This window comes from Natrix helvetica (genome assembly GCF_964273705.1).
Source record: "Natrix helvetica genome assembly, chromosome: 13".
NCBI classification, from domain to species: Eukaryota; Metazoa; Chordata; class Lepidosauria; order Squamata; family Natricidae; genus Natrix; species Natrix helvetica.
The window spans coordinates 2644323-2661358 of record NC_138557.1 but is presented as its reverse complement, the minus strand read 5'-3'; the positions used below and the strand labels follow the sequence as shown (position 1 = coordinate 2661358).

The window sequence follows — 17036 nt, the reverse complement described above, 5'->3', positions numbered from 1 at the left end:
GGTGAATCACCGGGCTTCCGTGAAAAACAGAAAAAAGAGAGCAAGGGGAAATATTTAAGATGAAGCTCAGTTGCACAAGAATACATGGCTGGCTATAATTAACATTTCAGACACAGAAGCACGAGGGATTCCATTGGATGGTATCTTGCTTGTTAGCATTTATCACAATTGCTCACAAAATTAGTCTGCTTGTAGGGAATCTGCTACTGAATCTATTAATAATGATAACAATAAAAATATTTTGAGTTTTGAACATGAGTAGGGAAGATGACTGTGCTTACCTGTGATGCCCTCTTAAGAGACAGGTTGTTAGTCTGATGAATGAAGCGTCGTTTGCGGCAATAACATCATGTTTCTTGAGTGCACGCAGTCTACTACTATAGCCCCTTAGGGTTTAAGGCTTTGCAACTATGGAGAGAAGCTAAGGGGGTAGAAGGAAGGGGCAGTCATCTACATGGGCGAATAATCTCCAGCTAATTAGGTGGTACCAATAGAAGCAAGATAATATTTGTAGCTCACGGTTGAACTGTGCGTTCCTTGGTGCTCTCTGGGTTGGTGGTTTTCTTGCAGACATCTCATGACCCAGCTAGGTAACATCATCAGTGCTTGAAGAGAATGAGGTTTGGTGAGAGGAGGAGGAACTGGGGGGGGGGTGGTGTCCTTGGTGCTTCTTGAGCTGGGTTGTTTTTTTGCAGACATTTCATGACCCAACTAGATAACATCATCAGTGCTAGAAGGGAGTGGGGTATGTGGAGAGGAGGAGGAGGTGGAGAACTGAAGGGTCCTTGGTGCTCTCTGAGCTTGGTATTTTTTCTTGCAGATGTTTCGTGACCCAACTAAGTAACATCATGCGTGCTAGAAGGGAATAGATTTCTCTCTCTGAGCAAACTTCTAGCACTGATGATGTTACCCGATTGGGTTATGAAACGTCAGCTCAGAGAGCACCAAGGCCCCCAAACCTTTATCTCCCTAGATGGGGAAGGCTTCAGTCCTCAACCCCAATGAATTGCTCTGATGAATTTGCAGCTCTGACAACGCACCCAGATGTTTCTATAGGACTTGTATTTGCTTACTTTGCCCTGACTTGGGAGTGTCTTCATATCTCCAGGTCAACAAACAGCTAGTGCAATGTGCGCTTGTCAGGTTCCTGTGAACTTTGCATTGTGTGCACTTCTACCAGCAATGCTGTGTTTGTGTGTGTATCCTTTTCACATGACCCTTTGCAGATGGGTCACCTTGGAAGGAGCAGTTTCTCAAATAACGAATGGAAACTGATCAAGGAGAGATTCAGCCTAGAAATAAGGATAGATTTTTTTTGACAGTGAGAACAATCAACCAAGGGAACGGAAGTTGTGGGAGCTTCATCCCTGGAGGCTTTCAAGAAGAGACTGGACTCTCCTCTGTCAGAAATGCTGTAGGGTCTCCTGCTTGGGGGGCTGGGGGTTGGACTAGGTGACCAACAAGATCCCTTCCAACTCTATTGATCTAATCAAAGCTCCTTTTCAATAGTTTGGTGGACGTTGCTTTCTTCATCTCTGAACTTCTCACAAAAATGTTCTCACCAACACAAGTTGGTTGAAGGCAAAATCTGCCCTTTGTGTCAGAAGGATCGCCAAAACTTATCAGAGCCATGAAATCTGCAATACAAGCCATCATCGGTCTGGGGTGTTGTTGTTGTTGTTTTAATTTCTTGATAGCTCCCATGGCTTCTTATTGGTTTGGGAAGAGAAGAAGGAGCGGTTGTAAAATGGGCTTGGAATCATATTGTAGGAATATTTCTAACCAAGAACTACCATCCGTGGACCCATATCTGAATCTTGAGCAGCTCTTTGGATCCAACCTTTATAGCAAGATATATTTTTAGAGCCAATGATACCAATTATTGTGTCATGGAGCTGAAGGCAAAGGGCCGCCAGAGTTGTGAGCCTCTCAAACTCCAACCAAGGACTTGTAATTACAGAGCAGAGTCAATTGTTACTAGCAATAAACGTTGTTCTTCTTCCTAATAGCTCCTGGCTTTATATATATGATGTAATCTCATTTGTCTGGTTGTTCAGTTCCCTTATGTGATATACGAGAACAAATGCGGATTTCGAGAAAGGGGAACCCATTCCCGCGGTCTCTAGTTACTCTTCATTTTGAATTGTTGGCCTGTGTAATGATGTGGACAGGAAAGCGATATCTCAGCAGGAAGTTGGATTTTCCAAGCATCTGATTTTTTTTACTGTTTCTCTCCGTTGAACCAGGGGGAAATTGACATGTTAAAAAAACAAATTAAAAATAGCTTTCCAGAAATCAGACCCCATTTTTATTATTGCTGATAAGATCTGTTGCTTTCTTTTCCACAGTGGAAAGGAATGAAAGACATTTCTGGAAAACTCCACCTTTCCACTGGGGGTTCATGCAAGCAAGTTGCTGTGTTTTGCACCAATATTGGGGGTTCATTTTGGATGAGCAGCACTTGAACGGTGGTTTCTCTCCTCGTTGCTACTGATGCAGGCCTGTTAGACAAGATCCTTGGATTCACGGCCTGTTGTGTAAATCAGAAATAAAATAAAACAAAAGAGGGACACCCTGGATTTTCCCCTGTGTGGCTCACCATTGGTTGGTTTGGGCTCCCAAGCGATCCACATCTGGCAGGACAGAGGTGTCCATCTGTGATGCAGATGGAGCCCCGTCATCCGTGTTCTTGAAGGCTTCCAAGTTTATTTTTAAGCTGCCTAATCATCTGAGGAAAAAATAAATATTGTGCAGATCCTTGAACGCTGATGAATCATATGATAATAAAGTCCTCCAGGCGCCTGGGTGGGAAAAAAAAACACACTAAAAAAAAAGAAAAAAAGAAAACAGCCAACTAGAAGAATCCACGAACTTTCTACAACTTAGGAAGAAGACGTTGTAGAGAAAACTCATTCCCATTGGGGGGGTGGACATTATACAGACAGTCCTCCACTTACGACCACAGTGGAGCCCCAAATGACCAGCCAGACCGTTGTTAAGTGAGTTTTGCCCACCGCTACGAGTTTTCCACACTTTTCCCTTCCTTTTTTCCTCCCCTGTCTTTCCTTCTATTTTCTTTTGCATTTTGGGGTCTTATTTTTGTATCTGACATCTGCAAGCAAGCTAGGAGAGCATCAGAGAACCTTCATTTCAACCCTGAGCTACTAATATACTCCTTTATTGGTATTTTTGTATCATATACCCTGTTTCCCCCGAAAATAAGACTGGGTCTTCTATTAATTTTTGCTCCAAAAGATGCATTACGGCTTATTTTCTGCTGAGGTCTTATTTTTGAAGAAATACGGTGCTAAAATGCGTCCATCTGCCTGATAATCTTAGCTGGGGCTTATTTGGGGGGGGGAGTAGGACTTATATTATGAGCACCCTGAATAAATCATGCTAGGACTTATTTTTCCAGTTAGGTCTTATTTTTGGGAAAACAGGGTAGTAATACATAAATAAACTAAAACATATGGGGGAAAAATTGCACAGGTTTGCACAGGCAGAGATTTTTGCTTTGGCAGTGTAATTCCACCGGCTGGTTCCTAGAAAGGAAAATGGGATTGCTGCAGGGAGGATGGCTGGATTGAGATAATATCCGCTGAAATTACAGTTGCATATGATCAGAGATAATTCTATGTAATTTCAAAGGTTTCCCTTGGCGTTTTGGTTTCTCTCTCTCTCTCTCTCTCTCTCCAAGGGCTGGCATGGGCTATAATTCAAGCCTGGAAAAAATCATTTGATCAGAAAAGCTCATGTTTAAGGAACGAGACCTAAAAACGTTGCATTTTGATGTCAAAAAACCCACTTTGAATGGTGTCGGAGAGCAGGTTGATACTACGTCCTCCCCACAGCCATGGGTGGAGAGAAAATAGAGAGATATATGAAAATAGGAAAATATTTGGCTTGTTTGACTGATTGCCGTTGCCTGGGAGCTGGGGTTATTGTTTTTTTTTTTTTTTTTGTATATTGGCTTTTTATTTTTTAAGTTGCCCAGAGTCACTGAAGAGTCATCTGTCCCAGCAGATTTGGAAAGTGAGGAGGTTGGGGAGGAACCTGGGCCAGTCGTGGAGTCTGGGGAAGGCTCGGATGAGGGCTCTGTGTCGGAGGCAGAAAGGGGGCCAGAGCCGTATGCCAGTTATCAGCTGCCTTCAGAGGCAGACATCAGTGAGGCAGAAGAACAGCTGGAGCCTGTTCCCAGTGTGTGCATGCGCAGAGCTGCCAGGAGAAGGGAACAGCTAAGGAACAAGGGCCGACTCAGGAGTAAAGCCACAGGTGGACGGTGAAGGGCCCCTCCCAGAGGGAATAAAGAGGAGCGAAAGGGGAGGGGAGTTTGCAGGAGACCATTAGTTCAATGCATCAGGGTGAAGATCTGTTCTTGATTTCTTGCCAAGTAATTGCTGCTACAGCTTGGAGTTTGGAAGATATCGGCTGGCAGCTCTCCAAGCCTGATAAAGGTCCGTAGTTGTGAAATCTCATGAAAGGCTGTTGCCCGGGACTTTGCTGGAGAGCAATACCCTTTAACCTAAATAAAAGAGGTTTTATTGGGACGAGGAGTCGGCTTCATGAGAAACCTAGGTCAGAACAGAGAGTGAGTGGGCAGCCATCTAATTTTTCTAAATAAAGAAATGAAAGAGGAAGAGGAAGGAGTATTGCATGTGTTTGCCACCTTGAGTTATTTGTAAAAATAATAAAGGAAGAATAAATAAACAGAAAGAATCGTCGCTTAGTGTCAGTGAAAAGACAACCCCTGTGAAAAGGTAAGAATAACTAGACTGTAATGCTAGTCTAAGGCCGTAAAAATGGGGCGAAAGTCACTTCGCGATGTCTTGCTTGGCTGCAGAAATCCGGGTCTCTGTTGGGGTCGTAAGTCGGAGTCTACCTGTACCGTGACCAGAATGGAACCCAGGATGGACTCCAGAACCTCCTCTTTGGGTTTTGGGGATGCAACGCGGAGGAAATCGCTTGAGAGACGCCACCCCGACCTGCTCTTGTCGAAAGAATAGCATTCCACATAACAACAACTTTCTCTGCACCTGTGCCTAGTTGTGAATTATTCCTGCGGTGCCACCCCCAAAAAAAAGAAGTATTTTGAGACGCATGAGTTGCGTTTCTAAAAATATTTGCCGGAGTCAGGTCCTTCTAGACGTAGCAGGTCTCAACCAAGGGAAGCTTTGATGGATCGGTTTAGGATGGATCCTGCTAGCAGGACAGGTGGGGCTTCTGTTTGCGATTGACGAATGGTAGGACCGAAAATACGATTTATCTTTGAAAAATCAATCCCTCTAATTAATGAGTATTTTCACCCTTCATTTTCTGGGTCTTTTTCCTCTTTGGGGGGTAGGGGGGTGGGGGGGTTGACATTCAACCAGGACGTGCTGAAGAAAGATTCGCATCCAACTTGTTTCTCTCCTATCGGACCAGTTTTAATACACAACTGAGTTCTCAACGGAGATCAGTGGCTTTCACGGCAGGGCAATGAATTGTGATTTGCGTTGCCATAAATTAAAGAGAGGAGGTTTCCCCACCCCCACCCCCACCCTTCTGGGCTGTGTAAAATGTTGAGAATCGCTGCAGGATGGGATCTGGGCTCCTTTGTAACCTAGTGAATGGATGTGTCAATGCTCAGTTTCCTGCAGGAATATAGCATGATTTCAGGGTGTATGGCAGGAAAAATTAAACATGCATTGCAGATTTCAGGTAGCAGTCTCCTTTCCAGCCTATATACACAACTCAATCCTACTTTAACTTCCTGGTCCCTAGATGTATTTTGGATCTACAACTCTGAAATTCCGATAGACAGACAGACAGACAGAGACAAATGATGGATGGATATAAATTAGATTAGATATATAGACATAAGAGATGGATAGATAGATGGCTGGATGGATAGATAAATGAATGGATGGTATGTAGATATAGGTAGGTAGGTAGGTAAATAAATAAGTAGGTAGGTAGGTAGGTTGATTGGTAGGTAGGTAGGTAGGTGAGAGGGGGGGAGAGATTTCATAGAGCAAAGGAAGGAGGGAGAGAGGGAGAGAGAGTAGGAAGGAAAAATATGTATTTAATTTCTTTTTAACTTTCGGGATGTGTGTTTTTTAATGTTGTACGCCGCCCTGAGTCCTTTGGGAGAAGGGCGGCATATAAATCCAACAAAGCAAACAAACAAACAAAAAGAAAGGAAGGAAAAAGGGAGCGAAGGAAGGAGGGAGGGAGGAACAGTAGGAAGGAAAAAGGGAGCGAAGGAAGGGGGAGGGGGGAAGAGAGTAGGAAGGAAAAAAGAGGGAGAGAAGAGAGAGGAAGGAAGGAAGGAAGGAAGGAAGGAAGGAAGGAAGGAAGGAAGGAAGGAAGGAAGGAAGGAAGGAAGGAAAAAACACCACATCCATCTTTTCAGCAAGTGTGTTAACTTGACAAGCTGTCAGAAGCCAAGCTTCATTTAATCCTGCTTTCGTCTTTGGGGAGATGTCAGTATAAATGCCATTCCGAGTGTGGCAGATATTTTTTCTAAATTATTGTTCTGTGGAGGAGCAAAGATCAGCCCATTACAGAGATAATCGATCAGAGGAATCATTCCTGCAGAAACAGAAAATAATTTTCGGAGCAGGTTCTTACCCCAAAAGGGGCTGCTATATTTATTTATTTACTTACTCATTTACAGGATTTGTACGTCACCACAATTATGACTTCCAGGTGGCTAATAATGATGATATGATGATGATGATGATGATGATATTAGCATAGAAAGGTAAAATCAAATTTAAAAAACTAGCAAAATGGAATACTATAATATTGATATAAAAACTATCCATCAACACAGAATCCTTATGAAATGAAGCAGTTCCTGGGCAATATAGATTGCAACAGATTTTCCAACCAACCTGGACTCCAAACTCCAGCTCAAATGATGCCAGGAAAGGAATAATGTGCTATTTTTCATTTGTATATTCGTTTTCCAACAAGGTGGTGGTTGAGTTGCCAGCAGTGATGGGGGATGTTCTTTCTGGCACTTTCTCTCGAGGCCAAAACTCTTCATCTATTTGACTCTTTTAATCTTCGTCCTAGATATTTTGAGCGATGGATTTGCTCCTTGTAATGGTATGAGAGGAACTCGCGCCAGAGCTAGCTGGTTAGGAAATCGAGGGGAAATCCAGTGGATCACCCTGGGAAGATCTCTGGGGATTAATTGCTCACCCCTGAGTAGAAGCTGTGAATTCTTAAGAGAGTTTCTACTGCATTGTAAAAAAAACCAAGTTGTCTATTCATTTATCTTTCTCTCTCTCACTTTCTCTCCCTCTCCTCTCTCCTTCTTTCTCCCTATTTTTCTCTCTTTCTCTCTCCCTCCCTTTCTCTCTCTCATCTTTCTCTTCTCTCTCTTTCACTCACCCTCTCTTTCTCTTTCTTTCTCTCTCTCTTTGTTTCTCTCTCCCTCTCTTTCTCTCTCTCCTCTTTTTCTCTCCCCCCCTCTCTCTTTCTCTCTCCTTCTCCTCCTTTTTTTTCTCTCTCTTATTTTTCTTTCTCTTTCCCTGTCCCTCTTTCTCTCTCATTCTAGTTCTCGGAGTGATAGTTGTTTGCATAAGAACAGAAGCCTGTCTCTTGCTTTTTCCAGGTATAGAAAAACAGTAACCCAATAATAACCCAGCCTAAACATTTTATAGATTAAAAAGCGATCTCTTCCTGCCCCGAGGCTAACCGTTTTCCGAGATGTATCATTCTTGTCAAAGTCTTAGAACCCAGGAGTTAATATTTGAATTTTGCTGTCAAGTCTGATTTTTCTGCTTGCTTTCTGGGTCTACAACATACGTCTCACCTACCATGTAAGGAATATATGCTCCCTCCCATATTTGGGCATATCAGGTGCTTCGACATAACACTCATTTCCTTGGCTCTGCTGATAAGGGAGGAGAGCTTGTGGCTTAGTGGCTAATACAACTGCCTAACATGTAAAAACAGCCCAGGTTCAAATCTCAGCAAGGGTGTGGCTAGCTGATGAGAGCTAAATAGCTTGAAATAGATCTATACTAGTCTCCCTTTATTTATTTATCAGCACAAATGCAACACAAATATATATTTGTGTTGATCAATATTTATCAGCATTTGTGCTGATAAATAATTAAAGGGAGACTAGTATGGATCTATTTCAAGCTCTTTAGCTCTCATCAGCTAGCTCTCATCAGCTAAATAGCTTGAAATACATCTATACTAGTCTCTCTTTAATTATTTATCAGCACATCCTTAATTCTAGATTTCTTCTCTCCTTGATTAGTTTCCATTTGTTGCTTCTTCTTCTATCCACAGATGCTTTGGAGAATAAGTTGACTCCCTCTTCTTTGGGGCAGCCCTTCATATACTGGAAGAATGCAATCAGGTCACCACTAGTCCTTTTTTTAATTAAACGTGTCATACTAAATTCCTGCAACCGTTCTTCTTATGTTTTAGCCTCCGGTCCTCTGATCATCTTTATCGCTTTCCTCTTCTTCTCCCTCTTCCCATGGATGACTCTGAATAGGAATACATATGAAACTTAAAATAATCTTCTGAGCATTAAAGGAAAGGAGATTGAGCATTGCTAGCTGGTTTAATGAGATTATATGCAGACACAGACTTTCCTAGTTATCAGGAAGGTCTTCCCTAATCATTCATTGTTCAGAATTGCTATCAATCATTGTCCAGCTTGCATTGTGTAAATTCCTGTGGCTTAACTCGGTTTCTTGTTAACTCTTCAGGCCTTGTTGCTGTTGGGAGCCGTCTCCTTGATGTGCCTCGCTCTGGACCTCTTGTTCCTCCTCTTTTACTCCTTCTGGTTGTGTTGTCACCATCGGAAGAGTGAAGAACAGCTGAATGCGGATTGTTGCTGTACGGCATGGTGCGTCATCATTGCAACTCTAGTGTGCAGGTGAGTTTTGACCCCCTCGGAAGAGTTCAGCAGGATGAAGTTGTATTTGCTACAAGGAGCAGGGCCCAGCCCTTGTAACCCATCTCTTGGGATCTGAACAATTCCAGAACCGCAGCTTGCTCCGTTTAGGACACAAATTTTAGGATTTCTCAGATTAATTCAGAATAGAGCTGGAAGGGACCTTGGAGGTCTTCTAGCCCAACCCCTTGCTCAAGCAGGATAGCCTATTCCATTCCAGACAAGTGGTTGTCCGGTCTTTTCTTTAAAAAACCTCCAGTGATGGAAGCACCCACAACTTCTGAAGGCAATCTCTTCCCCAGGTTAATTGTCCTCACTGTCAGGAAGTTTCTCCTTAATTCCAGGTTGCTTCTCCCCTTGGTTAGTTTCCATCCATTGCTTCTTGTCCTGGTGTTTTGGCAAATAAGTTGTCCCCCCCCCCCACCCTCTTCTTTGCGGCAGCTCCTCGGATACTGAAATACTGCTATCATCTTCTATCAAATTCTCCCTCTGGATATTTGTAGTGCAGCCAAGGAGGTCTAAATTATCTCCACTCGATTATCATGGGATAAATTTATATCAGACTTGTGCCCTGCTTCAAATTCACTTCCAAAGCTGGACTTCCAAATGTGCAGGACCATTAACGTAGCCGCTTCCTGCAGACCTTTGAAAGCAGCTGTGCCCTTTTCCAACTTCACAAAGCTTCTCTCCACATTGGAACTCAATGGCGCATGACCTTGCGAACGCCAAACATGACCCCATGAGGGGGTCAGTCCTTATTGCTTTCTGAGCTTGGTTGTTTTCTTGCAGACATTTCATTCCCCCCAATGAAACATCTGTAAAAAAAAAGCATCTAGTCACTCTCCTAACTAGCATTGATGATGTTACCTGGTTGGGTAATGAAACATCTGCAAGAAGACAAGGAAGCTCAGAAAGCTCTAGAACCTTTCATTTTCAGCTAGAAATATTCTCCGTTATTGTTACAAGTTCCCATCAACTGCGCTGCTGGCTTTGAACGCGTGGGGCTGACCACGGGGAGAAGGAAACCCTTGTCCTTTGCAATGTGTCAGCATGTTCTTGCTGGATTTTGAAATGTGTTCTGCTCTCCGGAAATAGTAGGGAGACAGCAGAACTTACGAAGAGAGGAACACGAGGGCAGGAAGCAGACATCACGAGATGGGGAAGTGGGGTTGATTCGAACTGCAGACTTCTGCCTGTATCTGGGGCGCCAGCATGTTGGATGTGGAAAGAGAGGCTTTTCCATCTCGGCTCCCAAATAGCACCTTCTCCTGGCGTCGAAGAATAAGGTGGTAATGAAATGTGAAAATGAGTTTGGTCCTCAAGAGGAATTTTAAGGTGTGGGCAAAGCACTCAGCTTGTAAAATGCCTCTTAATTAAAGATATATCATCATCACCACCATCATTATTATTCATTAAACATGGAACTCAGTCAACTGAGCATTCAAAAACGCATCCCAAATACCCTTGACCGGTGCTAAAGGTTGGTACGGGTTGATGCCAGCGGCCTAGGTATCAACCAAGGACCTTCTTAAAATGTACGATGTTACGAGTAGCACGGGTTTTTTTGCAGTCCCGCTGGTGTTATTGCAGGAAGCTGCAATTTCTTGATGTGTTTTTACAAAATTCTTGGACATGGTGCCAAGTGCCCTGATGACAACGGGTATCACTGTTACATATTTCCATAATCGCATAGTTTCGATGGCCAGGTCACGTATTATTATTATTATTATTTCTTTTAAACATGAAACTCAGTCAACTGAACTTTTAAAGACGTGTCACGAATTATTATGATTATGAATTGTCAGACAGACAGCCAGATGTTCAGACTAGGCTTGGCATTTTTGTCTACCTATTGAGCCCTTACCAAGGGCCTGGGGTAGGCAAATCTGGATGTTTGATGGTGTTACAGATATTATTGTTGTTGTTGTTGTTGTTGTTGTTGTTGTTGTTGTTATCTTATTAATTAAACATGAAATTTAGTCAACTTAACATTTAAAAATGCATCACAAATACCATTGACTGGTATACATCCTCCTCCTCATTATTATTAATTTGGGAAGGAAGGGGCTTCCTCCACCCCCCACCCCCTCTCTTTGGTACCCCAGCCCCCCTTTGCTACTTGGAAACTGGCTATAACCCAGAACATCTACCAGGCTGATATTTTTAGCTTGTGGGTATATAAAGAATTAATCATCAGAACCATATTTTTGTCACAGCTCTTCCCGTCGGATAGCAAGAAGCAGAAGGAGAAGGAAGTGTGTGTTTTTTAACTCTTCCAGGCCTGGAGGAGACTATATTTAATGCTCTGTTGCCAGGCGTTTTTCTCCTCTTTTCTTCTTGGCTTTTGTGTCTCAAGGATGTCCTGAAGATGCTTTTCTTTTTTTTCCCCCCCAAGAGGCAATTGGACTTTCTGGGGTTTTTTTCTTCTTCTTCGAAGACGTTTCGCTTCTCATCCAAGAAGCTTCTTCAGCTCATGCAAAGAGAGGGGGCCAGGGCTGTCTGACAGTTATCAGCTGCCTTCAGAGTCAGACATCAGTGAGGCAGAAGAACAGCTGGAGCCTGTTCCCAGTGTGCGCATGCGCAGAGTTGCCAGACGAAGGGAACAGCTAAAGAACAGGGGTCGACTTGGGCGTAAGGCCACAGGTGGACGATGAACGGCCCCTCCCAGAGGAAATAAAAGAGGAGCGAAAGGGGAGTGGAGTTTGCAGGAGACCATTAGTTCGCTTAATTGGTTCGTGACTCTCCGAGACTCAGGTTTTGCAGAGATTGGCCTGTCAGCTCTTGAAGTCAGATAAGGTCTGTGACTGCAAATCCTCCCTTGAAAGACTTTGCTGGATGTGAATGAGCAGAATTCACAGTCAATTAATAAAAAGGGTTTTTTGTTGGGACAAGGAGTTTGCTTCAGGCTCTTGGGAAGCCTCGGTCAAAACACTGGCGCCTTTACCACTGTGTACACATAGTCCTCAACTTACAGCCAGAATTGAGCCTGGAAGGTTGGTCATAAGGCACTGCATTTATAAGTCGAATCCCCCACACTACCGGACTTGATTTTACGCCTGTTTTTACGCCCCGTTAAGTGGGTCACCACAGTTGGTAAACCAATCACCTGTAAGTCTGAAGCCAGCTAATTCAACAGGTATAGATGGAAATGATCTCCTTGTGGTCCTTCTTTCTCTTTGCAGCGCTGGCATCGCGGTGGGCTTCTACGGAAACGGGGAGACCAGCGACGGCATCCATCGCATAACATACTCCCTACGGCATGCCAACCGCACGGTGGCCGGTGTCCAAGACCGGGTGAGTTAGCTGTCCCCGAGGATGAGGGGCAGGTCCAGATGTGATAAACCACTGTCCTCAGAGTCTCATTCACTTGTGGGTCTGCTCTCCAACTAATTTTCAACAGCTATTAACAGAAGGAAGATGGGTTGGCTTTTTTCGGTAATTCTCCTTTGGCTATTGGTTGTCCTCTCCATAAAAACAGAATCCAGGAGTGCTAATTTTGTACGTTCTTCTACTCCTGGACATGCAATAACAACCACTAGCTTGGTAGATCATATTCTAGGATAGAGTGCAGTCTTCGGAAATGAAGACACGAGAATGTATATCAGGATATTTGTTTGCGATTGCTATTCCCAGCACCTTCAAGAGAAGGTCCAGGTTCTCCCCCTCCTTCAAGCCATCATGTATTTGGTGATGCATGAGGAACAAACCAACTGTTGTTGTGTTTGAACAATGCCTGGTGACCCAATAAGGTTGGGTGTACCTTAGCTGGTTCTGTTCATGAAACTCTGAAGTCAACCACATACAACCGTAATCATAGCTTAGCATTGTAGATACACCTTGCCAGATGAATGAACATTGCTTGAACAGAACAACAGGGCTGGAAGGGACCTTCAACCCCCTGCTCAAGCAGGAGACCCTAGACCATATCAGACAAATGGTTGTCCGATCTCTTCTTAAAAACTCCCAGTGTTGGAGCATTCACAACTTCTGAAGTCAAACTGTTCCATTGATTGATTGTTCTCACTGTCAGGAAATTCCTCCATAGTTCTAGCTTGCTTCTCTCCTTGGTTAGTTTCACATCCATTGAACAAGCTGAGTAAACCTATTGGATGCTGTTGCCTTGAAGTGGTGTCCTCTTGAACCTTGTCCTTCAAAGAGTGCTAACTGAACCCAGATCTGTCTGCCCCTCCAGGTCTACGACACGGCCATTGCCCTAAACAAAACAGCAGAGCCCAATCTAGGAGACCTGGAAGTAATATTCAGCAAGCAGACACAATACCTGCACCTAGTTCAGAAGATCCAGGGACTTTTGGATGACCTGGTGAGACAAACCACAGACCTTCCTTTCTGGAAGAACCATCAGGTTTCATTAGAAGAGTTGGCCATTCGCATCGACTTGTACGACTGGTACAGGTGAGTGGAATATAACCCTGTTTTTATTTCGTAGCGATCTGCGGGTGACGGTCCATGAAGACGGTGGGCAAAGGAGAATGCCATGGCACTGAGTCACTTTGGTCTAACTGTGGTTTGCCGAGCGACCTGTGTGAACCTATGACCTATCTGTGTGTGAAGGGCGACTCGCCAGACACTACTTTCTGCTCACAGCTTGACAAAGAAGCTAAGGGAGTGGGGAAGGGTATGATTGGAGTGTGTGGGAAGCGGGAAGGAGAGAAGGAATCTACATGAGCCGTCTGTAGCCTGAAAAAATCTCGCAGCCCCAAGGTCATGAGCTGAAGGCTTTCAAAAGGTGCAGACTGTTTTCCCCCCCAAAAAAGGCTTAACCTGGATTGGTGGACAATGGACACTGGGTGGCCCTGGGGGGGGGGGGATGTAAAAGGGGTTTTTATTATACTTCTCCAACCCCAAAGATAATTATACTGACTCCTGAAAGCCATGGACCTATGACTTCTCCAATCCTTGCCTATAGCTTTTTTTGCATATGGTTTTAGGTCTTAACCCATCCATATATTGGTTTCGCCATAGGTGGTTGGGCTACCTGGGCCTCCTCATGTTCCATGTTGTGATTTGTCTGCTGGTGCTATTTGGACTAATCAGGAACTCCAAGGCCATTCTCATTGGGTGAGTCAGGAAGAAGAACTTTTGAAGATCTTAAAAACCAGTTATTCGTCCATTGTACTGGATGGTGTTAATTGTGAAGGTTCTTGAGGAGAAATGCAGGAAGACCATTTGAGGCCATGATACTTTCCAGTGTGCACTGCCAGATATTGAAACGATGTAATATTTGCAAACTTCCTGCTCTTGTTTTGATATAGAGAGGCTGTGGGCTAAAGTAATAAGACTTATTTAATATGGCCAAGTTTATAGACGTCATAAGATTGTCATAATTCATTGGACGCTGATCATTTGAAGCTGGGATTTCCAAACCTGGCAACTTTTTAAGACTTCTGGACTTCAATTCCCAGAATTCCCCATGACTGGCTGGGGAATTCTGGGAGTTGAAGTCCACAAGTCTTTAAGTTGCCAACTTTGGAGACTCTGATTTGAAGGATAACATAGCTGTATTTCAAGAACCTCCATGTTGTGTCTAGCTTTATAAGTATAGGCAGGAGGAGCTGAACTTGGCTCTCTTTTTAGAATTGAGCTTTTAATGAATGTAGGGCTGTAAATTGAGCATTTTTGCATATAAAATTATTACGGTAATAATTATAATTATGGTATTATTACGGTATTTGGTCCATGGCACCAAATAGAAAAATGGCTAAATGTAAATAGAATAGAATAGGAATAGGAACTAGAGTAGAGTAGAGTAGAGTAGAGTAGGAATAGAGTAGAGTAGAGTAGGAATAGAATAGAATAGAATAGAATAGAATAGAATAGAATAGAGGATGGATAGGATAGGATAGAATAGAATGTAGTGTAGAGTAGAGTAGAGTAGAGTAGAGTAGAGTAGGAATAGAATAGAATAGAATAGAATAGAATAGAATAGAATAGAATAGAATAGAATAGAAGCATTAGATATCACAGGTTCTGGCCAGCTTGTGTTTCAGGGATCCAGAAGATCTGAAGGCCACAAAAGATATTCCGGTGGGAGTGGGAGGGGGCAGAGTGGAAGATTGGGATCCTTCACAACTAATGCCAGATAACTTTAGTTTGTGTTTCTGGTGCTGATAGGAGCGTTGTCTTAAGAATGCAGGGAGTCATTGGGCTTCCAACGGGGCCGTGTCTTTAAACTGCCAGATGCGGCCACTGTCAATGGTTCCTCTTTCCCCCCCATTCCGTTTGAACTCTGAATTACAATCCTCAGGGAAGATTAAGCCATCAGAGTGGAGCCAGCGTGTCTGGAGGTTGACTCTCTTTCTTTTCCTCCTGCAGCGTGTGTCTTCTCGGGGTGCTGGCCCTAACTGTGAGCTGGGCATCCCTGGGGCTTGAACTGGCGGTGGCTGTGGTGAGTATTTTCATTTCACCAGAAAAAAAGAATAGCTGTCTTCAATGGCTCCCCCTTTGCTGGTAAATAACTCAGCCAAAGAATTAGCTTATTGCCCTGTTTCCCCCAAAATAAGACCTCCCCATATCTGGCTATTTGATCTAGCTGGCTTTGGAGCGCATGCACTAAAATAAGCCCTCTCCCAAAAATAAGCCCTCCCCGAAAATATTGCAACACAGCAGCAGCCATGAGGTGACCACGCTCGCCGCCTCCTGCACCTCAAAAATAATAAGACCTCCCCAAAAATAAGGCCAAGCGCTTATTTCAGGAGTCAAAATAAAATAAGACCCTGTCTTATTTTCGGGAAAACATGTAGGGCAGGTTTCAGATTTGGTGATGATGGAGAATGGGCTACGGTTTTTTTTTCGCCCTGTCCAAAATTCCTGCATGCCATTTTGCAGCTTGCGTTATTCTTCACACCTCTCCAGGCTCACAAGTCTCGTTTGGATCCCACCTTTCCGAAACGCATTGGCTCTTTTTTCCACGTGGAATGCCAGGGAGTTTTGCAGGGTGCGTGGCCTGGAATGGGACTTTTGTGAAGTTACCTCGGGTTTTCTTTGCTGTTTTAGGGCTCCAGCGACTTTTGCATGAGCCCTGATGCTTACGTGTCGAGGAAAGCGGAATCTTACAGAGTGCTGAATGCAGGTATGAGTCGTGGCTGATAACAAATCCTAAGAAGTGGGCAGCTTTGGGATTTTAAGCGATCTGGGCTGACATTGGATGGGTGGCTTTGTACAAAGTAAAGGAAATAGAGGATTAGGTGAAGAAAAAGAGCAATGTTATAATCCAGAAAGAGAATTTCTCAAAAGAGCATGATGAGTGAAGAACGGTTGCAGGAACCGGGCATGGCTAGTCTAGTGAGGAGAAGGACCAGGGGAGACAGGAGATGAGCACTGCTGCCCCTTAGAGTCAGGAATGACTAGCACAGATGTGCGGGGGGAACTTTTACCTTAAGTTGAGAATGAGCCATATCCAGAAATACGGTTTGGAGGTTTAATAGTAGGCCATGATCTAACTATATCGCTCCTGACGGGTTTTTATTAGTGTAATTTAATTGAATTTATTTATTGGGGTTTTTAAATATTGTGATTTTAATTGTTTTTATCTATCAGCCTACCTCCTCCTTGTATACGTCTTATACACGTCTTTGTTATATGTATGTCCTGTCCAGATATGTATTTTATATGTTTTATTGTACGCCGCCCCGAGTCCTTCGGGAGAGGGTGCGGCTGAGAAATAAATATTCATTCATTCATTCATTCATTTCTTTGCACGGAAACTTTGCACGGAAACTAAATGAATTTGTAAGTCAACGTGTGCACTCAGCACTTCTACTTCTTGTTGGTCAAGTTCTGAGTTTTGGAATTCAAGGAGGAAGAACTGAAAACAGCTCTTTCAGTTTTCCCCAACAAAACCAGCCGTCGGTATCTTATATGGGGGTTTTTGAGCTTCAGCCAACCCTGGCTCTACATTCCCAAGCCTCTTTCAAAGAAATCACGCGGATGCAGACTCTGCAAAGCCAACAAAAGAGAAAAAGGAAGGATCTAATTGTAACCATGAGTTTTGGGCAACTTCCAAGCCTGTGGTTTGGGGGTGGGTTTTTTTCTTTCTTTCTTTCTCACGAGCAGAAGGGATAAAGCCTTGAAATTAATGCTCATGTTGTTTTAGTTCCTCGTGCTT

At 43.6% G+C, this 17036-nt stretch overlaps 1 protein-coding gene across 1 annotated transcript in view; it reads left to right on the top strand.

The window, feature by feature from the left end:
- Positions 1–17036, top strand: part of TTYH3 (tweety family member 3) — a 43844-nt gene that overhangs the window by 6872 nt on the left and 19936 nt on the right. The window contains exons 2-7 of the mRNA XM_081965619.1: positions 8724–8893; positions 12094–12205; positions 13104–13324; positions 13895–13990; positions 15245–15317; positions 15926–16001. Of these exons, the coding sequence (XP_081821745.1) occupies positions 8724–8893; positions 12094–12205; positions 13104–13324; positions 13895–13990; positions 15245–15317; positions 15926–16001 (748 nt within the window). The remainder of the gene's footprint in view (positions 1–8723; positions 8894–12093; positions 12206–13103; positions 13325–13894; positions 13991–15244; positions 15318–15925; positions 16002–17036) is intronic.